The sequence below is a fragment of the Dromiciops gliroides genome, chromosome 2 (genome assembly GCF_019393635.1).
Source record: "Dromiciops gliroides isolate mDroGli1 chromosome 2, mDroGli1.pri, whole genome shotgun sequence".
Taxonomy (NCBI): domain Eukaryota; kingdom Metazoa; phylum Chordata; class Mammalia; order Microbiotheria; family Microbiotheriidae; genus Dromiciops; species Dromiciops gliroides.
The window spans coordinates 2,131,521-2,158,761 of NC_057862.1; the positions used below are offsets into that span (position 1 = coordinate 2,131,521).

Genomic DNA, 27,241 nt, shown 5'->3' on the forward strand with positions numbered 1-27,241 from the left:
CAGAGATCGCTCCTAGCAATGCTGATTTTCCAAGCATCTTATCGTGGTCGTAATAACATCATGGCTTATGATAACATTATTCCATCTTTTATTATCATCCTGGGCATTATAAAAAGTTTGTCTTGGATCTTTGAAATGAGGACCACCATTGCAATTTTAAAATGATGCTTTAGATTTAAGGTAGCCACACAGCTCCACTACCCCAGGCTCTGGTGAAAACCAGATTTGGCTTTTGGACGTTACAGGCTCTGGCAGGTCCTCACCTTCTCTGTTTCATACAATGAAAACCAAACTCATTGCCCCGACCTTACATGTTGTTATTCAATAGAATACCACTATACTCACATGTCTGGCTACATTATGGAATGGAAACTTATTGAGAACTGTCTTTCCTAATTAGGATAAATATTTCATTTCGGGAAAAATAGTTGAATATTTTCTCAGAGAGGGATTTAATAGGCATATCCACGACCAGAGAAGATGCTGAGTGGGCACCTTCTGCTGACAGCAGCCATATAGTGATTTCTCCTGGGTATTATAACTGTTTCAGTATTGAACCTGTGGGTCTTGTATCTTCACATTTCTCTTTGTGATCTAGAGAAAAACTAAATCATCTCCCTGGCAAACTTAAGAGGTTTTGTTATTCAGAGAAGACATATCACTGAAATACAGAAGTCAGAGTTATCACGGTTGATCAAATTGATAAATTCCATCCTCCTTCCTCCCAGGCAGTGGGGTGGGAAACTTCTTTGCTATTTTAAAGGTTTCAAACTTTTTTTATTAAAAAGTTTGCAATAATTTATTATTTTACAAATGAATAGAAATTCTCATATATATCATATGAATCACAATACAAAAATATGTGTAAAATTTTGGAGTTGATCAACATCCAGTTCTCTTTTAGACCTGCAAATTACAGTCATAGCGCTAAACAAACAATTATATGTGTAGAATGGGGTTATTAAGATATTAACGGAGAAAATGCAAGTAAGTCATGGCACATTTGTCATGAGAACTCAGATACTGCATAAATGTACAATAAAGCTTTTGTAAAAAAAAGGTAGTCAATAAACCCATAATTTAATACATGTATTCACACTATGATTGCCTGAGTTTAAACTAAATCAATTCATATGTGGGCTGAAACATATGCTAATTCTTAAGATGTCCATGATGATGACAATTGCATTTGCTTTTAAACTGCCACATTGAAAGAGAGAGAGATAGAGAGGGAGGAAGGAGGGAAAAGAGAGAAGAGAACAGGAGAGAGAGAAAGAGAGGAAACAGGAGAGAGGAAGGTGGGGGGCTCAGGCAGATTCCTAGGTACCAGGATCCAGGCTGACAAGCTGTGTAAGGCACTCGGGCCATACTGAAGGCTACAGCTATTACTGGGGAGTCCTTTAAATCCTACCATAGGCCTTCACCAGCTTGGCCCTTAGAGCACAGATCTGAAATGCGCTGTCATCAGCAAATGACATGGCAATTTAAGGGGGCTTAGTTTAGATAAACTCAGGAAGACACATATTGTTGTTTGTGTTCTCAACATAGCATGGGGATAATGATCATAGTGAGTGTGTAGTTCATATTTCTTAATGAAACACCTCTGGTGACTTTAGCATTTCTTCAGGAGCTCTATTAAGAAGAAATGCATTTGAATGGGTTCCTTAAGTTCCCAAAGAAAGCACTTAGTATATTAGTAATCAATTCAGATGTGTGAATATGTAGTCAGAAAGGTAAGAGAAATAATGATCCAGCTCCTCTTGTCTTTGAATAGTGGGTAAAAACGAGGATGGGGAGATGCACCGTGATTTGGAAATACTTAGGCTTTGGAGTTGTTCCTGGAACTACAAGGCTCAAAAAAGGTCCATGAAGAACCTTCATTTAGCCTGAAATCCTCCCCTGAAAAACTTCATGTTTGGAGGATAAGATTCAAAGACGGTGCATGTACCCATCAGTAAGACCGAGGCCTCACATCAAAATGAATGTACTGAAAGCAGGGAAACAAGCAACAGAAGAGGCTGTATGTGATAGATCAGCTGGGCCTCAGAAGAGATCCAGACTGGCCACTTCTCAGCCTTTGGGTTGGGGCGCTATTCTCGAAAACATTCAACCAGCCTTTTTTTTTCTTTTCTATATACATACCTTTTTACATATAAACATTGACATTTTTTTAGGTATCAAGACTTATTTACATGCTTTTCTTTCCTATACAGTTAACTTTTTTATTTTTAAAAAAAGCTATGTTTATGGGGTGAAGTTTATGGGGCAGGAGAAAGGAGTATTTTAGACATATCTACAACATGCGAAATCATAATCTAGGTAAAGAAAAATGAAATGTACTTCAGCTCCCTTCAAACACATGTCTTGACACTGGTTGGGGCACCAAATGCTCTCATACAGACCCACAGTGGGCCAGCAAATAGCAGCACTGAAGCACCAGGGCTCCCCTAGAAGAAAACTAGGGCTGCCTAGTGGGCATTTAATTTAAGGCCTATTTAGAAATTCCTGCATAGTACATTCCATTGAATTTCAATCCAAGAGTTCCAGAGCAGTTCAGCTTCAAAGGGAATAGCATTCACTGTAGCTCAAAGCAAAACAAATGTGAGAGGCTGATGTAGTCACTGGAATCCAACCTACTGGAACATTAAGGATTCAATGATATTTTAAGCTTGAAATATGAAACTATGACATAAAGAGCACTTATGAAAGTACTCACAGTGCTGAGCAATTTGTCATGGGGGATAAATGATGTTGAATGGCAACAAAAAGGTATGGGCCCTTCTCCTCTATGGACCTGTTGATGGGACATTTCCCCAGTAATTATCCTGTGTCCATCAAAGAAGATATACCTCAGTTTTCAATGCAGGTGGGGGTCAGTAAACTTCCCTCAGATACAAACTCTGGACAATTCCAATCCTATCCAATTCATGGGGATTTTCACACCATGAGCAGAAAACTGTCTCTAATACTGATACATTTCACATCAAACACTTTCAGGCAATTCAATCTTCTCCTCCCTTCACTACTTCCCAACTTAAAACTCACTTATTCATGCAGTTTGCCTTTCTTTCTTAGTCCATTCAAAAGTCTAAATTATCTGCACTCCATTGCATGCTAAATACCAAATGTTCCAACTACCACATGATTTTTTTAAAGCTTAATATCCATGTGCTGTCTTCTGGCTTCATTAAAATAGATCCCACAAACAGAAATCACAGTGGGACCTACATTGTCAAACTGATGAAGGATGCAGATATGGAAAAGGAGCCATCTCCAACATGTAATGTTTCCTCCAAGTTTGGGTGTGGGGTGGGGCAGGACAGCAGAAATCCCCAGGAGACAGATTGTGACAGCTGGCTTGGAATGGAAGCCACACCAGGAAGGAGGGGGCTGCAACCACTTGCTGGTTTGGCTCTGAAAAAGAGTTGAAACAAATGTAAAATGTAAAATGTTTTAGCATAAAATGTAACTTGCCTGATGCTTATCAGGATGGGAAGAGATTCGTGAAAATGCCAGCGGGGCTTGTGTCTTAATACTCATTTCTCATTCTTCACAATGAACATTAGTGGCCAATATTTCCAGCAATATTTTCTCAGAAAGTCTTGGAGACAGTCAGGGTAAAAAAGAGTCTGACCATGCAATGATCAAAATTAATTAGTAGCCTGTGTCCAGCTGCATTGTCTGAGTCTATTAAGGCAGGCAATGGAAGAGCCCTTAGGACTGTCAGGGAGTCAGTCAACAAGAATGTATCAAGTGCTTACCATGTGTCAGGTTCTATGCTGGGAATACAAAGAAAGGTACACAACAAAACAGTTCCTGTCCTCAAAGAGTGTCCATTTTAAAGAGGGGCAGTAGCTTAGGTACATATAAGCCAGACCCAGCTTAGAGATAGAACAATTACAGGATGAACGATTTTCAGTGCCTACCCTAGGGTTTTGCCTAAAGAAGTCATTATGAAACAAGTGCAATGTTGAATTCCTCACAGGATAACAGGATTTAGAGTTAGCTGGACTCCTGGATCAACATTGATCTTACAAATGAAGAAACTGAGGCTTACAGAGGATAAGCAACTTGTCAAAGGTCATACAGGTAAGTAAAGTACAGATTAGTTGAAAGAGTCACTGGTACCTCTCCTTAAATCATACCACCTTGGAAGAACTAAAAATTTACAAATTTCTAGAAGTATCTCTGAAAACATGTGCACAAACCCACTGAAGCTTGGGATAGTGTGCCCTTTGCCCTGGAAGCAGTGCCCCACTTTAACAAAGAGTTAAAAGTCAAGAAATAGGCTGAGAAAATGAGCAAACAGAAAAATACTGGCCCTAGGAAGTTTCTGTGGTGACAAGGAAGATCAAAATACACCCTCAGAAGAAGATACAAAGTCAAAGCTCTTACATCCAAAGCTTCCCAAGAAAATATTAATTGGTTTCAGGCCATGGAAGTGCTCAAAGGGACTTTGAAAATAAAGTAAGAGAGGTAGAGGAAAAAATGGAAAGAGAAAATGAGAGTGATGCAAGAAAATCATGGGAAAAAATCAACAGATTGGTAAAGGAGACACAAAAAAATACTGAAAGAAAATAACACCTTAAAACTGACTAGGCCAAATGGTAAAAGAAGTACAAAAAGCCAATGAGGAAGAGAATGTCTTGAAAAGCTGAATTGAGGGCAGCTAGGTGGTGTAGTGGATAAAGCACTGGCCCTGGATTTATGAGGCCCTGAGTTCAAATCCAGCCTCAGACACTTGACACTTACTAGCTATGTGACTGTGGGAAAGTCACTTAAACCTCATTGCTGAAGAAGAAGAAGAAGAAGAAGAAGAGAAGAAGAAAGACAGAAGAAGAAGAAGAAGAAGAAGAAGAAGAAGAAGAAGAACTGGCCAAATGGAGAAGGAGCTACAAAAGCTCTCTGAAGAAATCCTTAAATATTAGGATTGAACAAATGAAAGCTAATGACTTTATGAGAAATCAAGAAACAATAAAGCAAAACCAAAAAAAATGAAAAAAATAGAAGGCAATGTAAAATATCTCATTGGAAAAACAATTGACCTGGAAAACAGATTCAGGAGAGATAATTTGAAAAGTACTGGACTACCTGAAAACCATGATCAAAAAAAGGCTAGAAATCATCTTCTAAGAAATTATCAGGGAAAATTATCCTGATATCCTAGAACGAAAAGGTAAAATGGAAATGGAAAGAATCCACCAGTCAACTCCTGAAAGAGATCCTAAAATGGAAACTTCTGGGAATATTATAGCCAAATTCCAGAGCTCCCAGGTTAAGGAGAAAATATTGCAAGCAGCCAGAAAGAAACATTTCAAGTATTGTGAAGTCACAGTCAGGATAACACAAGATTTAGCAGCTTCTATATTAAAGGATCAGAGGGTTTGGTATATGATATTCCAGAGGGCAAAGGAGCTGAGATTACAATCAAGAATCACCTACCCAGCAAAACTGTGTATAATCCTTCAAGGGTAAAAATGGGAATTCAAGGAAAGAGAAGACTTTCAGGCATTCTTGATGAAAAGACCTGAGCTGAATAGAAAATCTGACTTTCAAATACAAGACTCTAGAGAAGAAGCATAAAAAGCCTGAGAAGTGTGGATATGTCTTACATGACTACACATATATTAAATTGGGGAGGAGAGAGAGAGCAAGAGAGTTTGGAACACAAAATTTAAAAAATGGATGTTGAAAAATTGTTTTGCATGTGATTAATTGGGGAAATATAAAATAAAATGCTAAATAATTTTAAATGTTCTAACTCACTATTGATTAGAGAGATGCAAATCAAAACAATTTCAGGATATTAGGTTGGCTAACAGAACTCATATCCTGAGACTCATGACAGCTTGCATAATACCATACTTGTGATGTTGACACATTCATATAGTGGCAACTTTTCAAAATATAGAACTCTATCCAACTCCCTGCCCCAAATACCAATGACCTTTTGTACAATCTTACATTGTTCTTCTTCTAGAACTAAGACAGAAAGGGAATGGTCAATGGATAAAGCTGTTCCTAGCTGACTCAACAAATGGGCCCTCTCCTCTGGGAAGAAACATGGAACCAGGAATGAGTGGCAAAAGCTACCATGTGTCATGGGGAAATCAACTGATATCACAAAGGACTCATTTTACTCTCCTTTAAAAAATGATGGTGGCTGTTTCAAGAGATTTAACACACACTTTGGCTGACAAATCATTGTGTCAACAGCAAATTCAATGCCTTCAAAGGCTGTCCTTGGCTTCAATTTTCACTTTTTACTAAGTTAATCTTTGTAATGCAGAAATCATTCCATAGCTTCCCATAGTAGGGAAAAATGAATAATGATGAAGAATTGGGTTTGTCTCCAGCCAATGAGTAGAGGAGAAATAAGGCTCAGAGATTGCTAAATAATGGAATCACAATGAATGAAAAACTAACTTCTTTCCTCCCCCACCCTAATTTCCATTTGAAGAAGAATTGGCTATGTATACCTCTAGAAAGCTGTTGAAATAGTGATGGAAGTAATTGTGATAAAAACAATTGTGATTGTTTTTATAGGGAATTCTAATCCACTTGGATTAAGCAGGATAAAATGTCTTCTAGGAGACTTTTTAAAAATGGAAGTGTTATCACTTCCCAGAATATGAACTGGAAGGGCCTGCAGTGACCATCTAACTCAAGAATGTCCTCTACACTGCCTGTGAGAAGAACATATCCAGCCTCTGTTTGAAAGCCACTCAGAAAATCGGAAATCACTATCCCCGAAGGCAACTCAGTGCAATCAGAAAACTCCAGGGGATAGGAAATTTTGTCTCTACACAGAGCCATGATATACCTGTTTACCTTTCAGACATTTGTATCCAAGTTTCTCAAAGAATATATCTTTCACCCAATCACAATCCTTGTAGTTATTGTCTACAGAACTACAGGACATTCCCCTTCCTTCTTCAACAAGCTTGGTACCACGCCTCACAATTTTTTCTCCTCCTCAATTCCTGTCCTCTTACTGGGGTCCTTCAACATACATATTGACACTCCCTCAAATACTCTAACAATTCCTCAACCTATTCACTTCCCATGACCTACTCCTCCATCCCACTTCAACCACACACAAAGACGGTCATACCTTTGATCTTATCATAACAAATGACCCACCTCCATGTTCCTGAACTCTGAAATTCTCTTATATGATCACATCCTTTTGGTTTTCCACTTCTCCCTCTGCATTCACTTATTGAACCCAAATCTTTATTTACACTGTGACCTCCAAACTTTGACCTTTCAATTCTTTCCTAGGCCATCTCTCCAGCACTAGCCACACTCTCCTCTTTCTCTATCTTGAATCTCGGATGAACTAGTTCAATTCTACATTATCCTCTTCTCTGGAGTCCCTAGACCCCTGATCAAATTACTGATTGAATCCTACCAAGCCTAAACCTTGGATCACTCCCACACTATGCCACCTTTGATCCTACACATGTGCTGTTGAATAAAGGTGGAGAAAATAATGTAACCATTCTAAGTCCTCCACAAATTTGTGAACACTCATTGATACCAAGTGCCTCTTTTGTGCCTCTTTATCAGGACACTATCTCACTCTCCACAGTAGCAATGAGAAACTTTTTCAGAACTCTCCAAGTTTCCCAATGGCTCCCCTCCTCTCACTCCCTCACCTGAGCCTTTTACTTTATATTTCACTCAAAAAATTGAAGCCATTCCCTAAAAGTTCCATCTTCTTCCCTCTTCCTCATCTCATATGACTTAGATGCCTTCTGCCTCTATCCCTTTCTTTACTCCTGTTTTACATGAAGAAGTGACCCTTCTTCTTCTTGCCAAGGCAAATCCCTTTTACCTGAAAAGCAATCCCATTGCTTCATGTTTCCACAGTCATCTTTATTCTTTCCCTTATCTTCAGTTTCTCCCTTGACCACTGGCTCCTTCTCTGTCTATAAACATGTCTGTGTCTTCCTCCCTCCTCAAAAACCCTCACTTAATCATTCCATCAACACTATCATCCTATCTGTACCTCTGCTTCCTCCCCTCTCCACCTCCTACAATCCAGCTGCTGCCCTCATCATTACAACAAAATGTCTTTCTCCAAAATGACCAATGATTTGTTAATTTCCAAAGCCAATAGTCTGTTCATTTTCACTGATAAGTCTCAATCCTCCTCAGGGTGAGTCAAGCTTATCCTGTAAGCCAAATGTGCTAGTGGAAGTAGGTGTCAGAATCTCATTGGAATGAGTCAAAGAAGAAGACATGAAATCCAGACTTTGTTGCATGCAAGCAGAACACTCAATACTGTGAGGCACGATTTCTGGTGAAGATGTGGAGATGCCATCAGTTCCAGCTACAATTTGTAAGTAGCAAGAGAAGAAAACCTGATAACAGAGTGAGGAAACCAAATCTTCTGATCCACAAAGTGAAGGGCTCCATGAAATACCACAAACATGGTCAATGGCCCCATGTGTAGGTTCTGGGGGACCCAACAGAACACCACATTGTCCACTACTGCCGGACTGTGGACACTAGCCTCCTCTCTTTGGGACTCAGTGTCCTCATCTGTAAAATGAAGGGATGGTTGATGATTGATTCTGATCCACAACCATGCCGCAAAGATTTATTAAGTACCCACTATGTGCCAGTAGCTGTACTGGCACAAGAGTAAAGAGACAAAACAAGCCATCTCTCCTCCTGAGAAGGTCCCATTCCTCTGAGAGATCCAATGGGTAAACAAGGAAGCAGTGGCAGCAGGGGGTGGTGGGAGTGGTAGGGATAGAACAAGGAGCTGCTTCTTGAGTCTCTCCCCCATCTCTCAGTTCAGTTGGTGAAATTACAGAATTTCAGAGCAGGGATCAGAGACAACAGGGTGCTGAGTTTTCAATAGAACATGGACAACCAGCCTCAAAGGGTCAGAGGTTGCTGCTGCCTGGGACGCATGTGTTCTGGAATGGTGTGACTCACTAGGGTGTTCACTTATGGGCTTCCTTCTTTCATTGACATTGAGTGGAACTGAAGGAGAGGATGTGCTAGGCTTATGGTGGGGATGTTCCATTCCTATTGCTTTCATGATGCTATGACTTGACTCTGAGGCTGACTATTAATCAATCAATAATTGAAGGAAGAGGAGGGCACTAAAAACTGAGGAGATCAGGAAAAGCTTTCTATAGGAAGTTTTCCTTAAAGGAAAATAGAGATGCAAAAAGATCCAAACATTATGGAGAGCAATTTGGAACTGTGCTCAAAGGTCTATAGAACTGTGCATACCCTTTGATCCAGCAATAACACTGCTAGGTTTATATCCCAATGACATATCCAAAAAGATAAAAAGACCTATTTGAACAAAAATATTTATATCAGCTCTTTTTGTGGTGGCTAAGAAATGGAAATTGAAAGGATGCCCATCCATTGGGGAATGGCTAAACAAACTGTGGTATATGATGGTGATGGAATATTATTGTGCTATAAGAAATGACAAACAGGATAAGTTCAGAAAGTCCTGGAAAGACATGTATGAGGGGGCAGCTAGGTGTCTCAGTGGATAAAGCACTGGATTCAGGAGGACCTGAGTTCAAATCCAACCTTAGACCCTTGACACTTACTAGCTGTCTGAGCCCAGGCAAGTCACTTAACCAACATCCACCAAAAAAAAAGATATGTGTGAAATGATGTATTGTGAAGTGAGCAGAACCAAGAGAACATTGTGCACAGAGACAGCAATATTGTTTGATGAAGAACAGTGAATGACTGACTATTACCAGAAATCCAATGATCCAAGACAATCCCAAAGGACTACTGACATATACTCTCCACTTCCAAAGAAAGAACTGATATTGCTGGAACAGACTGAAGCAGGCTATTTTTCACTTTCTTTCATTTTTTTCTTTTAATTAGGTTTTCTTGTACAAAATGGCTAATATGGTGATGTTTGACATAATCATACATGTATGTAGAACCCATATCTGATTGCTTACTGCCTCAGGGAGGGGAGGGAGGGAGGGAATGAGGGTTAAAAATTGGAACCCAAAACTGTAAACAAAAATGTTTATTACATTAAAAAAATTAAATAGGGGCAGCTAAGTGGCACAATGGATAGAGTACTGGCCCTGGATTCAGGAGGACCTGAGTTCAAATCTGGCCTCAGACACTGGCTGTGTGACCCTGGGCAAGTCACTTAACCCCAATTGCCTCACCAAAAAATAAATTATAAATAAACAAACAAACAAATAAATAAATAAATAGATAAATAGATAAATAAACAAATAAATAAACAAATAAATAAACAAACAAACAAACAAACAAATAAATAAATAAATAAATAAATAAATAAATAAATAAATAAATGAATGAATAAATAAATAAATAAATAAATAAAATTTTAAAAGGAAAACAGAGAGCCTAAGAAGTAGAGGGGAGAAGGGATGGCATTCTGGGCTTGGGAACAACCTGTACATGGCAGAAGTGAGAGATGGGATATTGACTTCAGCAATTAGTAAATGGGTCATTAAGGCTGCAAGGTAGACTGTGTCAAGGGGAGTTCTGAGACCAAGGCAAGGAAGGCAGGCTGAGACCATTTTATGAAGGACTCTATTATCATGAGTTTGCTTTTGATCCTAGAGGAAATGCCTTGTCACACCTCCTCCAGTAGGTTATGTTCAATGGTGGGAACGACATTTTGGGAAAGACATGGACAAACTCGAGAAGTTCTGGAGGAAGTCAAACAGGGTGATGAAGGCCTTTACGGCATTCCATATGAAAACCAGTTGAATCACCTGGAGAACAGAAGATTAGGTAGGAGGCAGGAGATTTCAGGTGCACAGTACCTGGCACCCATATTCTGTTTTTAAGTTCTTACTGTTATCATCCTCAGGAGAAGAGTGATTAGAATTACTTCATTTGACCTCAGAACATGGAGTCAAGGACAAGAGGTACAAATTGAAAAAAGACAAAGTCACCTTTTGTTGTCTAGAAATATCTCCTAATCATGGGAGGTGGCGTTTTAACTGGACTTGAAGGAAGCTGGGAAGTAAGCAGAACATTCTGATTCTGGGCGGGGCGGGGCGGGGGGGGGGGGGGGGGGGGGGGGCCCGGCCAAGCACACTTACAGGGTCAGGAGGTAGAGCATCTTCTCTTAAGTGTCAGCAAGAAGAAAGAAGGCCCGCAGCCACAGGGGTGGTGAGCACACAGGGAGGGGGCAGGGGTTCTGAGAAGACTGGACAGGTAGGGGTCGGGGCAGATTTTGAAGGGCCCTGAAAGGGAACTGGGGCATTTTCTCTCTGATTCTGGAATAATTCAGAGCCACTGGAGTTAATTGAATAGGAGGGTGACATGGGCACACCTGTGCTTGAGTTCACACCTGTGCTTTCACAGGTAAGTGGAGAATAGCCTGGAGTGGGCACAGGTGTGATGTGGGCAGACCCAATGGCAGCTACAGAAATAGTCCAGGGCTGATTGGACAAGGGCCTGCAGCAGGGTGGGGGCGGTATCAGAGGAGAGGGTACATACAAAAGAAGTTATGAAGTTAAAAGTCGACAGGCCTGGATAACATATTGGACACGGGGGTAAGAGAAAAACATTCAGGACAACACCTAGGTTGTGAGCCTGGGAATCTGGTGGAAGGGTGAGTAATGCCCTTCACAGGAATAGGGACATCAGAAAAAGGATAGAGTTTGGAGCAAAAGACAATGAGCTCAGTTTTAGATATATGGAATTTAAAATGTCTATAGGATAGCTAGTCTGAGATGTCCCATAGGAAGTTGGAAATATTCAGAAGAGAAGTTAGAGCTGGCCAAGTAAATCTGAGAAAGGCAATCTGCATAAAGATGACCATTGAAACCACTGGAGTGATGAGATTACCAAGTGAAATAGTTTGGAGGGAGAAGAAGAAAGGACCCAGAACAGAGCCTTATGAGCTGCCCATGGTTAGTGGCCAAGACCTGACTGATGACTCAACAAAGGAGATTGAGAAAGAGCTGTCATCAAAGAAGGAGAACTGGGAGAATGAAGTGTCATGGAAACTCATCAAGGAGACAGTATCCAGCCATAGAGAGAGGTCATCAGCACCAAAGGGTGCCCAGAGCTCAAGGGGGATGAGCACTGAGGAAAGGGCTTTTAGGATTTACAGAAAGGAAAACAGTCAGCAGCAGGAGTATAAGAAGGGTGGGCCAGCCAGAACTTTGCCCTGAGAGCTCATGTTCCTTTTGTGGGTAAAAGACACTGAACTTTTCAAGAATAACTAGTGAAATTGGGAAGCTGCCAGATCACAGGTCACTCACACACACACACACACACACACACACACACACACACACACACTTTCTTTGTTCCCCAGGGGCCATGATCAGATCTCTCTGCACATGGGGTCCTCACAGTGTTCTCCCTTGTGCTTCTTCCTGAAGCCCATATTATTATTATTATTATTATTATTATTATTATCTGCTTTTCTCTAATGCTTCACAATCATGATCTCATTTGATCTTCATAACAACCCTGGGGGGAAGCACAGGGTCCAGGACACCTTCCCAGTTCACGTGATAGTCTTACTGGGGGTTAAGCCGGGCTGCTTGTGCCTGCTGAAGGAGGGCGGTGTTTAGAGCCAAGTCCCCTTCCACCTGCGCTGTCTACCTGGGGTGGGGGGCAGCTGACCATCCAGAGGCATGTGGGCAGCATAAGGATGGACAATCCCTCCACTGCTCACTTTCCCAGGGTAGTCAGAATGTCTGGCTCAGTAACCAATGGTCCAAAGCCCTTTCCTCACTAGAGCGCCCCCTACAACAATAAGCTCATAGGCTTGCCATCCTCAGAAAGAAGACAAACCAAGCAATCCCACCAATAGAGACAGCCGGGTTTAGGAGCCTTGAGGAGCTGTCCAGGCCATTCTCACATGGCCCTGTCCCAGCTGAGTTTAAACAAAAGCAGGAGATCCCAGGTCCTTGGCACTGATTCTGGAGGACATTGAAGGAAGCATAGACATCATCAAAGGTCTCGTCTCACAGAGGAGGCCCAGGAAGGTTAGAGTCTTTTGAAAAATCAGAAAGTCAGGGGCCAAGAGAGGAGTGGGACCTCTGGGCTGAATGTCCCAGGCACTTTGGGCATTCACCTTATAATAGTGTGGAGGGAGAGGGCATTGAAGAGCAGAGCTCAGCAGGCTAGAGTCTGGGGATGTGGGAAAGAGCTGGGCAGAGAGCAAGAGACCCTGCGACCATTTGGAGAGACTTGGGAGCCAGCAGATAAAGAGGAACAGCAGACAGAAGGGTCTGGCAGAGCTGACAGTGGCTGTGGGGGAGATTAGGCACTGCCTGTAGGGAAGAAGAGAAAACAGGGGGGGGGCAGCTGGGGTCTGACAGCAAATTGGCTGGGCCCCTGTGGCTTAGACTGGGTTAATTCCCAGCCATCCAGAGGACCTTTTGTATCCCAGCCTTCCCCAGGCTTTGCCAAAGGGCCTTCCAGGCTGCTGAGGCTCAGACGGCATAGCCTCAGGCTTTAAGGGAACATCTGGCTTTGACTAAGATACTTGACATGAAAACAGCATCACTTAATCTTTAAAAAAAGTTATTGGCGAAAAAAAAAGTTTTTGAAGGCCATCTACCTTTTTGGTTGGCTTTCAGGGCTCATCCCCTTGATCTTGCTTGGCTCAACTCTGCTGAACTTCCCAGCAAGCCCCAGGCAGGGGCACTATCCGTGCTGGGTGGCAGGGGCACTATCTCTGCAGAGAAGCCTCCAGAGTCTAAGGCGATGGATCATTTTACCCAATTGGGAACACCCTAAATGCTCCACTGGCTCAGCACGTGAAAGACTCCCTCTACTGAAATGTCTGCCTGGGCTCCTGGGCACATCCCTGCCCACTTCAGTGTCTCCATTCCCCTGAACAATGAGGCAGTTGAATAAGAAGGTCCCAGAGGGCCTTTGTGAGCCAGTGCTAGGCACACTTCCCCTATAAAATATGCATGGGGCTGGTCTCTCAAAGAACTGCTCCACCCTGAATTTTTCATTTCAGACATGGCCCAAGAGCCATCATTTCTGACCTTCTCAGGGCTCTCCCTGCTTTGGGAGCAGCACAGGGCTCATCGTACAGTCATCCTTGCGCTCTGTGGGCATCATCCTGCCCTGCTTCATGTGTAAGAGCTGGGGCTCAGAACACAGGGCCAGGCAAAGACTGAAGGCTGGCCGATGGAAACAGCCTTTCAGGAGTGACCGAGCTGCTAGTTAATTGTGAGCTGGGAGGGACAGGCCTCAATGGGAAGGCTAGCCTTGAATCATACATAAATTATAATTAAGAAGATACAAATCCTGCCCCACCCCCCATGCACAACTACATTTTTGTTTGTGTAATAGGAATATTTTAAGGAAAGCATTTATTGGATCAGTCCCAGGGCCCCTAACAATACTTATTCTGTCTCCTCACTTGATCCTTGTGACAGCCTGCTTTGGGGGCAGCACAAGCATTATTATGTTTATTTTATAAATGTGGAAACTGAGGCTTAAAGGTCAAGTCACACAGCCAGGACATATTTGGGGGGGAATTTGATGTTTTTCCTGACATCGGGCTGTGACTTTTCACTCTGCTGCCTTCAAGCATAAAATCAATTGAGTCACCAAGACGCTGTCAGCTCTGCTCTGTGAGGTCCCAGGTTTGGGTTTCCAACTGAAGGGGCCTTAAAGACCACATCCTCTCACTACTTCACCGTACAGAAGAGGCCACTGAGAAACCCATTTTCTAGATAGGAGCAGAGCCTTGTAATGTATAAGACTGGGCAAGGGACTTGTCCAAGGTCACACAGACATCCTCCGGTTGAAGACCAGTTCTCTGGCTGAGAATTCAGTCGTCATCACATGAGCAGCAATAGGGCCCAAATAGAGGCAGCAAACTTGTCTGGCCAGAATTTCCATCACCTTGGATAAGGGTGGTTGGTGCTCACTAGGGCTCAGACTGATGGGAAAGCCAGCTGCCATTTTCTGGATTTATTCCACAGAATGCTTGTCTTGCCATGCTTCCCTATACAGAACACGTTCTCAAGCCCAGCCAAGCCTAGCTCCAATAGAGATCTCCTCTCATGGGGCAAGGGCTAAGGCCCAAAGCCCCTCTGCGGGTCATTCTCTCACTTCCTGGTCTGGCTCCAAAGCCAGGAGGTTCTTTTCAGTCTTGGGATGGAAGTGTGGGCAAAGCAGATCAATCCCCGTGTCACCCTGCACTTGTAATCCTATTACCTCCTCTGAGAGCCGAGCAGGAGCTGAGCCCAGGCGGGGAGATGCCTGCCCCCGGTGTCCTGGATCCTGAGCCAGAAGGATTCTCAGAGAAGACCATAGAGTCCACCCCCCACCGCTTATCGAGGAAGAAAAAGGCCCAGGATTTGGCCGAGGTGACAAAGGAGTAAGTATCAGACGTGGGATCTGAATCCACGTCCTTGGACCCTGGAGCCAGGGCTCTTTCCACCGGACATCGACTTCATCCCCAGTGCAGAAGTCCTTTTTCCCAGAAGCCTTCCTGGGATGATGGGTCCTTTCAAAGATCTGGGTGCCCGACTTTTATGCTGACACTGGAGATAGGGGGTTTTCAGGATCTCTTCCTGTCCTAGTGTAACATGCGTGGGCCCATTTGCAGCAGGTGTGCAGGTCCAACTGAGGGCCCTACTTGGTGGGGGAGGGCTATGTCCCAGCCCTGGGGGAAGACCTGAGGAGGAGGCCTTTAAAAGCTGCCTGGAGGGGTGTGCAAGGCCCCATCAGGAAGGACTGGAAACAGTGGGGTCAGAGCCCCTTGACCTGGTGAGGCCAAGTCCTGCGGTCACCAAAGGATTTTCTTCAGACAGCCCTAGGCAGCTGAGGCTGCAGGGCAGGGCTTAGAACTGTGTCTTGGGAAATGAGGATTGACCCCCAACCTCCATGTAGGCCCCATCAGGCCCCCTGGGAAAGTGGACCAGATGGAGCCAATGATTCTGGGAGGGGAGGCATCACAGCTGTGAGGGGGCTTTGACATGCTGATTAAGCCCCTGGCCTTCCATTTCACTGGCTCTGCAGAGCTCAGCTGCTGGCCTTTTCAGAAAAATGAAACCAAGTGAATGTTAATAAGGCAACCCTAGATAAATGGGGTCTTCACAGAAAGAGACTGAGCAATGGGGACTGATGCTCCACCCTCCTCCTCAGCCTTCAGGGTGGGCAACATGCTGGTGTGTGTGGGAGAAAGCCGGGAGGATTCCTTCAATCACCCGCTTTCTAGGCAGCAGCAAAGATGGAACCTGCGGGCAGATTCTTCCCTTCCATTTGTGGAAAGAACACCAGGACTTGGAGGTGAATTATCAGTCTACTCCTTAATACCTGTGTGATCTCTTCTTCATATGTAAAAGGAGGAGTCTGGGTTGGGTGCACTCTAAGTGCCTCCCTCCCACACATATACATACATACATACATACACATATATATACACACATACATATATATGTATACACACATGTATATACATATCAGTGTGTATACATAGATATACATGAATAAGGTTGTATCATATTAATTATATTGTTATTGAAATGTTATATTAGATAATATACCACACCATATTTCTACCATGCTATAAGATGTAATCACATGTCATAGCATGTTGTGCCATGTTTGATAATGTTCTCATGTTACATTACATTATGTTCCTATACTATACAATAAGCACTTATTATATGCCTAGCATTGCACTAAGTGCCAGGGATAAAAAAAAGAAAAAGAAAGTGTTAAGGGGACTTTTTTTTTAGGTTAAAAAGACAGTTCCTACACTCAAAGAGTCTAGACATGTACCATGTTATAGCATGTTGCATTATATTACATCATGTAATATTGCATTACAATGCATTAGGTTATGTTGTGTTGTGTTGCATTACATTATATATAAAGCTATTTTGAGAGTTTGTGATCCTGCATATTTTATTTTATGAATTTAAACAGGAGGGAGGGAGGGAAGGAAGGAAGGAAGGAGGGAGGGAGGGAGGGAAGGAAGGAAGGAAGGAAGGGAGGGAGGGAGGGAGGGAGGGAGGAAAGGTAGCATGAAAGGGGAGGGGAAGGGTAATGGGAAGGGGAAGGGGAAAGGGAAGGAGAAAGGGAGGGAAGAATCACAGCAGATAGTAAGACTTGAGTTCAAATCCAACCTTAGAAACTTACAGGTGACCCTGGGCAAGTCAATTAATTAACCTCTCTAAGCCTCAGTTTCCTCATCTCCAAAAAGGGAGGACTGGACTCTAGGGACCTCTAATGTCCCATTTAGCTTTCCTGCTATGATCTTGTGATTCTGTGCAGGTCTAATCAGACAGTGGCCTCAGTGGTAGGTATGGGAAGGCCACTGGCGGGGTCTTCATTCTCAGCAGAATTCTAACCTTCCCTTTAGTCTTCATCCTGGGGCACACAGCCAAGCTTGGGCCATATGGACTGCTCTCCCCACTTCTCTCCAGCCTCCTGGCTCATCCTTCAGTTTCAAAGCCAATACCAAGGGGAGGGATCCCAGTGGAAGTCGCCATTTTTTCCTCCTTGTTCTCCAGGATCATTCTTCCAACACTGTCTTTTGTAGGACAGCCCTTTGCCAGCAGTGGTATGCCAGATACCCACCATGTGCTGTCCGTCACTTATGCTGCTCACTAAGGAGCCACCTGCCCTAGGGCGCCCTGTTCTCCTTGAACTCTGGAGCGGTTGGTGAGACAGCTTTAGGGCCACCTGGGCCTGGTTAACATTGGCACTAGAATCAAGAGGGGGTGGGGAAGGTTTTCTTTAGGAGTTAGGATTTTAGGAGGGTTCTAAGGAAGTGGGAAGTCAGTCATTGCAGCAGAGGAGGGAGAACATTTCAGGGGGTGGGGATGGCCAGAAAAAGTGCTCTGAGTTGAGAAATAGAGGGTCTTTTTCATGAGACAGCCAGAAGGCTGGGGTCTCTGGGCTTTGAAGGCCAAACAGAGCAGCCACTGGGATTTAGTGAGTAGGGGGATGACTGGTCAGACTGAACTTTGAGAAAATCATTTTAGTGGTTGAATGAAGGATGGATTGGAGGGGGGAGAGACTTGAGGAAGACCCCCCCCCACACACACACACACCAAAGTTACTGTAGTAATCCAAAGGAAAAGGATAGAAAAAGAAGAGATACCAATAGAGACAACACCAGCAGCCCCTGGGGGCCTCTCCCCTTTATCCTTGTCACTCAGAGGCTTGGGCAGACCCTGGTCTCTGAGGTGGGGGAGGGCAGACTGGGGAGCCTCCCACTTCATGCCAAGGGGCCAGTTACTGTCAAACCTTGGAACCAACAAGTCACCTCTTGGTTTTAGCAAATCTTCCAAGTCCGTGCTTGGGAGATCCCCCAGGGTCTTGCCAAGGAAGGCTGGGGGAAGGACACTGAGGGAGGGGCCCTTCTCTCTGAGCAGTGACCTCTCCATGGCCCCATGCTTTCCTCAGCTCTGCCTCAGAACTGGCCTCCAGCCACAACAGGGGCCACTGCCAGGCTCTCTCCCTTCTCGCCTCATTGGCCTGACTAACTCCAAATGGCTCCTCTGTCAACTCTGCACAGCCAGACAGCTCTGAAGGGACTGGAGCAGGAGGCTGGGCCCCTCAGGGCTGCCTGGCGCCTTCTCTGCTGCCCAGTTACGCGCCCCTGTTCCTGCAGCTGTCATCCTCTTCACGTCCACCCAGGGCAAGAGAACTCTGGGAGGCAGTAGGGGAGAGGAAAGAGGTGAAGGGGACCACAGAGACCACCTATTTTGCAGAGCAAATGAGGCCCCAGAGATGAAGAAATGTGTCCTTGGTCACAGCATTGCCAAAGAGTGGGGACTGAACCCCAGTTCATTGGACATTCTTTCCTCTGCCTCACGGCCTTCTCGAGGCACATGCCAGCACAAGGCCTCTTGCCCTCCTGTCTAGCACATTATGCCTCTTATGGCCCAGACCAGAGCACGGGCCCAGCTAGTGGCATCACTGATCAGCTGACTGGGCAGTCTGAGGGTACCACAAAGCTGCCTTTCCCCAGGGCTGTCCAGGCAGGGGGTATCCAACTCTGTACCCACAAAGCAGGGTACAGAGCCGGCCTCATGGCTAGGATGACCATCTAGCCCCAGAAAGTGAAGTCTCTGTTTAGGAGGGAGTTAGAAGCCAGAATCAAACTCAAGTTCAGGGTTGGATGGAAAGGCCTGGTCTTGACTTAGGGAATGGAGAGGATGTGGGAAGAAATGAGAGGGTCAAACTCACCCCACTTGGAGTGATTTTTGAGAAGAAAGGAAGAGCCCACCATGGTTATCACCACCACCAACAGCTGGCCAACTACTACTGACAGACAGGGAACAAGGGCCCTGGGAGTGGCAGCACCCCACTTCTAGACCACCAGCCCAGCCTCAGGAAGCAGGCCCTGGGGAGGGAGGCCTGGAAGCCACAGCTCCTGCAAGCCAAGGAAGGAAAGTCCTCCCCACCAAAATCCTTGGCCCAGTCTCAGATAGTTCATCATCAGTAGCTGATGCCGCTGTATTGAAATGATGTGAAAAGAGAGGTGTAGCCATTTGCTTTGTGGCTACCCCCTAAGGACCCTAGGACCTTCCCATCAGACTTTTAGCTGAGACCTTCCTTCCGTGTTGTTTCCCATTAGAATGAGAGCCCCTTGGAGAGCAGGGGCATCTCACTTTTCTGTTTATAACCCTAGTGCTTGGCACACAAATACTTAATAAGCATTCATTCATTCATCCATTCATTCATGAGGCTAATTACATCCAGTCTCTGCTCCCCACCTGACAATAACATGGTGTGTTGTGGCCATGAGGTTTGGTCAAGAACCACAGCCATGAAGCGAACGAGGAGGAACTGTTCAGGCTGCAATATTCTGGCTCTGTCAGCGACAGCTGAGCTGGCATTCAGTAGCGCTAGAATCACCTCCTGGGCTGGGCTCTGGGGCCCCAGAGAATGTCAGCCCTGCTCATTTATGTCTCCTTGAGAGGGGGCACAGTCCTTGGGCTGGATAACAACACCCTCCAGTGGCCACCTGGATCTGCATTAAAACACACACACCCGGCCGTCCATGCACAATGAATGTCCCTCACCTTCCAAGCCTGGCCCCCAGCAGGAGCCTTCTAACAGGAGAGATAGTGAGAAAAACTAAGAGTGGGCAGAGCAGGCCCTTGGCCAGGCATGGGACCCTGCTATGTTCTTGAATGATGGTTGGACAGGATAGCTCATGACTTTGGTCCCTGGACTGAGGGTGCTAAAGCTTAAGTTGCAGGAGTTTTGAGCTGCACCAAGTTAACTAATTCTAGTCGCTGAATCTGGCATGAATATGGTGGGTCCCCAGAAAATGAGGCCGCTAGGCTTCCCAGGTCTAAGTCAGAATGGGTCAAAGCTTCTGTGATGAGCAATAGTAGGATTAGGCTGTCAGTGACTACTGCATTTCTATCCTGGGGGAGGGAAGAGACAGAGACAGAGACACAGACACAGACACAGACAGAGAGAGACAGAGACAGACAGACAGAGACAGAGATAGAAGCAGAAGGAGAGACAGAGAGAGGAGAGACAGAGACAGACAGACAGAGACAGAAGCAGAAGGAGAGACAGAGAGAGGAGAGAGAGAGAGAGACAGAGACAGAGATAGAAGCAGAAGGAGAGACAGAGAGAGGAGAGACAGAGACAGAGATAGAAGCAGAAGGAGAGACAGAGAGAGGAGAGACAGAGACAGAGACAGAGACAGACAGAGCAGAGATAGAAGCAGAAGGAGAGACAGAGAGAGGAGAGAGAGACAGTGACAGAGACAGACAGAGCAGAGATAGAAGCAGAAGGAGAGACAGAGAGAGGAGAGAGAGACAGTGACAGAGACAGAGCAGAGATAGAAGCAGAAGGAGAGACAGGGAGAGGAGAGAGAGAGACAGAGACAGACAGACAGAGATAGAAGCAGAAGGAGAGACAGAGAGAGGAGAGAGAGAGACAGAGACAGAGATAGAAGCAGAAGGAGAGACAGAGAGAGGAGAGACAGAGACAGACAGACAGAGCAGAGATAGAAGCAGAAGGAGAGACAGAGAGAGGAGAGAGAGACAGTGACAGAGACAGACAGAGCAGAGATAGAAGCAGAAGGAGAGAGAGACAGAGACAGACAGACAGAGACAGACAGAGAGGAAGGGAAGGGAAGGGCTAGAGGCAGAGAGGACAGGAGGAGCCGCTCCTGGGTTTAGAATTGGAGGCCTCCCTCCCTTGAAGTCCCTTTTCTGCCATCCCTGCCCAGTCTGATCTTGGGCTGGCTGATTTCCAAGGCTTCTTCCAACTCTATGGTCCTACAGGATTTCCACTCCTTCCCCACCGTTCTTTTCAGAACACACATTCTCCAGCCCCTTGTGGTGAGCATGAGCTGGTCCTTAATGGGCAAAGGAAATGAACAGTTCTCTAAAGAAGTGGCCAAATAACCCACAACCACTGGAGAGGGTGAAATGCTCAAAATCATTCGGGGAGAAAGGTACATTCCCAACAACAGCCGGCACTGACCTGGTGCTTCCTGGGTGCCAGGCATGGTCTAAGCACTTTACAATCATTATCTCATTTGATCTGCACAGCAACCCTGGGAGGGAGGTGCTATTTTGAGCCCCATTTCAGAGGTGAGGTAACTGAAATAGACAGGGGCTAAGTGACTTGCCCAGGATCACATACCTAGTGATTGTTGGAAGTCAAATTTGAACTCAGGTCCTCCTGACTCCAGGCCTGACAATTTATACACTGTGCCACCTAGCTGCCCTGTTCGAAATAAACAAAACAACCTTCAAAATGGCCACAAGCCTGTCCAAGATTTGCTTATCCTTGTCCTGTCATGGGCACTGTTTGGGTTGGAGAGCCTCACAAGAAGTGAAAAGGGTCTGTGCCAGGTGGCACTGAACACGTGCCTATCAAGGGGTGGCCATAGAGGCTGGACTGCGGTTCAACCAAGGTTCAAGCTGTGACTGGCACTTACTCCCTGGGTGATTTCTGGCAACAAGGATCTGTTTCTTTACCTTGTGAGTCAGGAATAGAAGTTCCTGTGTAGGAATTCATTGCAAAGACTCAAATGAGATCATATCTTTCACAAACCATAATACCTTATAGTACCAGCAGCAATGATTAAAGTCATTTCAAATGGCCCAGGTGCCCATTTCATCCTTACCTTTGCTCAGCTCATTGGCAGTGTTCCTTCATAATTCCTGGGGAGATTAAGGGTGGTTTCTCCTGCTCCTCTTGGAGGAATCCATGGGGAGACCTGGGGTGGTGGAGCATGGGTCGGGGGCAGGTGTGGGGATGAGTGTTACATGATAGTTGTGTGACAAGGCCATCTCTTCTAAGCCTGGAATGTCACCCCTTGGCCAGTCCAGTTGGGGGATTGGCTTTGCTTAAGACTTGCTTGGGCACTGTGGCTGGGCGGGGTGCTTGGGGAGGGAACCTCGTCATGGCTCCCTGCATCTCTGTCTCAGACAATGCTTTGGGTTTCCCTTTTGCATAAGCCAGGCTTTCATCAGTCAATGAATGGTCTCTCCCTGCTCCCCCTGAGGAGCTCCTTCATTTCCCCAGTTTCCTTGAGCCAGTTAATCCCACCCTCTCCTTTGCCCTTGGCTCAGTGTTGCTCTTTCTCACTCCTGGCTTTTCCTCAGGGGGCACAGGAGGACTCAGGTCACAGTTAAATGGACCATAATTGTTAGCTAAGGACCCGGGCACAAGAGACTCCTTGATTAGCCATAATCATGGAAACCTCAGGATACACTGAGAAGCCAAAGTTGTCCAAGACAATCTGGGGGGTGCCAGCAGAAAGGAGCTGCCTTCCTTGCCGAATGCTCAGGCTCCTTCCAAAGTCATAGTGTATGCATCATTCCATCCACCTGTTCTCTTGGTTTGGGGAAAGTAAACAGCCCACTGCTCTTGGGAATTCCAAACTGGTGCAGCATCCCATCTCCCTTTGTTGTCATCATGACTCCACCATCCTTTCCTGCCCCACCCTTGGCAGGAAGAGGTCTCATTCTTTCTGGAATCCTTCCCTAGAGATTTGTGTTAAAACAGCTAGCAGAAATGTGCAACATAGGGCACAGGAGGTGGGCACTTCTGTAAGAAGCAGAGAGAGACAGAGAGACAGAGAGATAGAGAGAGAGACAGAGAGAGACAGACAGACAGACAGAGAGAGAGAGAGAGAGAGAGAGAGAGAGAGACACTCCCTGCACAGCAGGGGACTGAGACCTCTTCCTGAAACTGGGATGAGGACACCACCCTCCAGGCTAAGCTGAAGGCTGTTCCTGGGTTTCTGGCTCGTGGAAAACAGACGGTCACCCAAGGAATGGGCACCGAGGAAGATCCCACTGAGTTTGAATTAACCCTCTCTCTCTCCCTGCCACTCCAGGAGGAGGTCAATGAGAATAAATCCTCTTCTGTCTCCAGGGACAAAATCAGGAGTCAGAGGCAGAATCTGTGGTCCTCCTAACATCTCGAGTTTTTGTCTTGGTAACCATTGATGTCTGCTCCAAGGAGAGAAAGGTGATTTCTGACTTCTTTTGGAAACTGAAACATACAAATAAGAAGAGGTGAAGAACAAGAAATTGGACAAGATGGGGACTGGGTCAAATGACTTGGACAAAGGCTGGGTCAGAAGTCTACTCACCCCTTGTTGCTGGGTACCCAGGCACACTAAGACCAAAGGATGAAAGCTAAGGAGAAAAATAAAAACAAAAATAAAAACTGAAAAGAAAGGGGGAAATGGAAGAAAAGAGAGAAAAAAACAGAATTTACAGTGTGTCTGGTGAGGCAGAGCTAATGACTGCAGGCAGAGCAAGGCGAGCTGCCATTCAGAAAGAGAAGAGATGTAGGAGAGGCAGGTACTACCCAGGGGCGGGGACAGTTAGAGAGGCCCACAAAGCCCATTTGTCCCCAAAGAGCAAATAACCAGGCCTGGGAAATCAGGCTGGGAGATCCTTCCCAAGCAGGCTTAGAGGGTCACAGGGGCCTAGAGCTGAAGGGGCCCTCAGAGGCCAGGGGGTCCCAAACTTCATTTTATATTTGAGAGAAAGTATTCTGCTATTGTATCAAGAACAATTATTAAATTAGGATTAAGGCTTTTTCTCTTTATTTCTTCATTCAGGAGCCAGCCTGCATAGTCAGCCAGTCTCTGAAAGCCATGCCTGAGAGATGAGATGGCTCTAATCCTGGGAAATAAGTTCATATATCTTTGGTGGGACCATTCAGCTAGAAGCCCTTACTTCTGTGTAGAGTGTAAACAGAATCTAATCTAGGTGAACTCTTTCCTTTAGGGAATAAGCCTGTGTCCTTCACCCTGCACTGGAGTTTAGGGTGACCCAGCTCATGAAGGAGAAAACCAGCCAAAGTGAGCTGGGTGGAGATGGATTCCTCTGTCCAGAGTACTGGAGGCAGCTGAGTCTCATGATGAAGCCACCTTCTCAGCAGGAGGAGCTAAGACTTTTAACCCACCTCTTCATTAATATGTGAACAAATCAGGACTGGCTTCTTCTGTCAGGGCCATTGCCTTTCAAAAAAACATTTAAGGCATCCAGTGTCATCATTAGGTGTCTCTGGTTACTGAGAAAAACCACTGACCATCAATTTATTATCAGCCAGCCTAATTAATTACCCAGAAACTCTGTCTCTCCGGGTTTTCATTCATAACACAACTAAGGAAGGAAGAGCCTGGGGAGATCAAGACCCAAGGTTATACAGTCAGGAAACATTTGAATTGGACCTGAACCCTGGTTTTCTGACTCCAGAGAGGTCTCTTTGTTAGGACTTTGGTCTGGCAAGCTGGGAAACTAATACATCTTTCTCTTCTGCTTAACAGCTGTGTTACCATGGGCTTCTCTGGGCCTTGGTTTTCTCCTCTGTAAAATGGGTCTATACCCTGCCTGTCTATCTGATAGAGTTGAAGTGACTCTAAAAATTAGATCAAATCTACCCCCATGGTAGCCCCAAGGGGTGATCACTTGCGATGAGTCTTGGGCAAGGACAAGAAAGGGGAGGTTCAGGATAACTTTTCTGTGTCCGTTTCACATCACACAAAGATGTGCTAGAGATAACTGGGACAGAGGAAGTAAGCATTTGACATGGAGAAAAGGCAGCTGAGGCTGGGGCCCAGCTGGTGATAGACAAAGATCTCCTCCCATTGGACCCCTGAGCATCTGGCGAATAGCCTACAAGTTAAATGGGTGGGGTCCACTGGGTTTCATGAGTACAGGAAGCTCCCAACGAAGAATATCTCTCTACCAGGGTAAGTTGGTGCCTGCTTCGAAGCTCGTTCATAGAGATGGGTCTTCAAGAGATAAGGCCACTTGCCCAGAGTCTTGGTAGGTGGCATAGGCAGCACTTGAATGTGGGACTTCCTGACCGCTAGGCCAGTTCTCTGTCCACCATGCCACACTGCTTCTCACTGAGATGCTGCTGCCCCAATGAACAATGGCTTTGCTAACTCTCACAAGTGCTATGAAGCTGGCTCAGGGGACACAAGACACTCTTGCCAGGAGGACCTCATTTTGTCTATGAGCCAGACTCAGGAAGGCAGCAGGACTGTCTTACCTTTTCCTCCAGTTCCTTAATTTGTCTTTTCTGGGCTTCGATTCTCTCTTCTAGCTCTTTTATCCTCTGCAAAGTGGAAAATCAAGAAGAAAACCCCATGAAAGTCACAAAGCTTGTGGAAGCCAAAGGAAAAAGAGGCCATGGTGATGTGTACAAAAAAAGAGGCTATGGAGACATGTGCATGATGAGACAAGATGGCCAGAGTGAGCACCTGTGTGCATGTTCACAAGCACATGCACAAAGTCCTCAGTGAGAAAGACCACAATGGACAGCTGCTCAGAGGCAAACTGGCGAAGGCCCAGAATGTTGGGCATCCAGGCTGTGGCGTTAGCGTGGGGAGCCTTGAAGAGCCAGACCATGATGTTGTGTCCACAGTCTAGTTCTGGCCATAACCATGGGAAGCCTGCTGGTGGTGACGAATCTAGCCATTTCCCCAGGAAGACTGAGGAGGTGAGGGCACAGCCCTGCAGAGATGGCTTATCTGAGTGTCCCTCCACATGCGTCTGCTCTGATCAAGGGCCTAGGCTCTTGGCGGCCACACTGGATGGCTCTCAATGCCAACCTATTAGGGCCTTTGCCCCAGGTTCCCCATACCTGCCCCAGGCATCTCTTTATGTACACTGCTTCCCAGACCCACTTTGGTGTGTACCTGTTGGGCCTGTTGAATCAGCTCCATGCGCTCCCGTAGGATCTGGGCATCCCGCTCACGCAGCTCGCTCATGACCTGGCGTTTCCACTGTTCCACTGCCACCTTTAGCTTCTCCCGCTCCTCTTCTGACAAGATTTCCGCCATCTTGGCTCCAGCTTCTTGCTGCAGGGCATCATAGAGCATGGCCTCCAGCTCCAGGATTTGCTAGGGATCAAAAGTACAGATATTCTTGCCAGGTTCCCTGGCAGGGTAGCGAGGATCTCAGGAACCCAGCAGGAGCAGATGGCAGATTGAAGAAGTGGAGAGCCCAAACCAAACGTGGCCCCTAAATGCCAGGTTGGGACATTTATAGTTTCTCTGAGAGGCAAAAGAGAGTCCCTGAAGGCTTTGGAGCAGGATAGTGACCTTGGCCGACATCAATGTCCTTCCAGTTTTCTTTAATCCTTTCTCCCTACAGACCCCCTGATATCAAGGTACTCAGTGTCCTTGCCATATCCCCATCTGCTCAGGGCCCCCTCCCACTGAAGGGTCCTATCAGGCTTTTTCTCTTCCATCCCCAAGCTCTTTCCCTCCTCCTGCCCGTAAAGAATCATATTTCCTCACATTCTGTGGAAGGATATCGGGCAGACAAATACTTGAGAACTACTGATGAATACATTGCACAAAACAATCAGTTAAAATGAACATTTTAGTAGAAGACAAATTCCAGTACTTAGAACCTAAAGGGACATTTGGAATGATATAGTCCTAGAACTCAAACGAGGGTGAATGACCAAGGCTTTCCCCAGGGCCCCAGATTAGAAGGTGGTGGCAACATTAGCAGGACTTTAGAGGATAGCATGGACTGGGCAGAGCTTTGCCTACACCTGCCTCCTAGAAGAGTCCTTTCTTGGGGATCACTGTCACTCAATCACTTATTTAATCAACATCCCCCAATCCAGAACCTCCTTCACACCAAGGTGCCCTGGACTGGGCACATAAAGACAGAAATCAGCAGCAAACCCTCTCCTCTGGCTTGCTCTGTGCCCACTTGCTAGGATTCAGTCCAACCAGAGCCCATGAGTTCACCACTGTGTGCACAGGTGCTGCTTTGCATGG

At 45.6% G+C, this 27,241-nt stretch overlaps 1 protein-coding gene across 22 annotated transcripts in view; it reads right to left on the reverse strand.

Moving 5' to 3' along the window:
- Positions 1 to 701: 701 nt before the first annotated feature.
- JAKMIP3 (Janus kinase and microtubule interacting protein 3) overlaps positions 702 to 27,241 on the reverse strand; it is a 206,058-nt gene continuing 179,518 nt past the window's right edge. For 10 of the 22 annotated variants that reach the window (XM_043983754.1, XM_043983751.1, XM_043983753.1 and 7 more), the window contains 3 exons: positions 26,144 to 26,347; positions 25,495 to 25,560; positions 702 to 3,414 (listed from right to left, as the gene is read on the reverse strand). In XM_043983754.1, coding sequence (XP_043839689.1) covers positions 3,151 to 3,414; positions 25,495 to 25,560; positions 26,144 to 26,347 — 534 coding nt within the window. In that variant the 3' untranslated portion in view covers positions 702 to 3,150. Of the gene's footprint in view, positions 3,415 to 22,099; positions 23,476 to 23,575; positions 23,653 to 25,494; positions 25,561 to 26,143; positions 26,348 to 27,241 lie in introns of those variants that run through there. The other 12 variants (XM_043983765.1, XM_043983764.1, XM_043983763.1 and 9 more) reach the window with 3 other exon arrangements.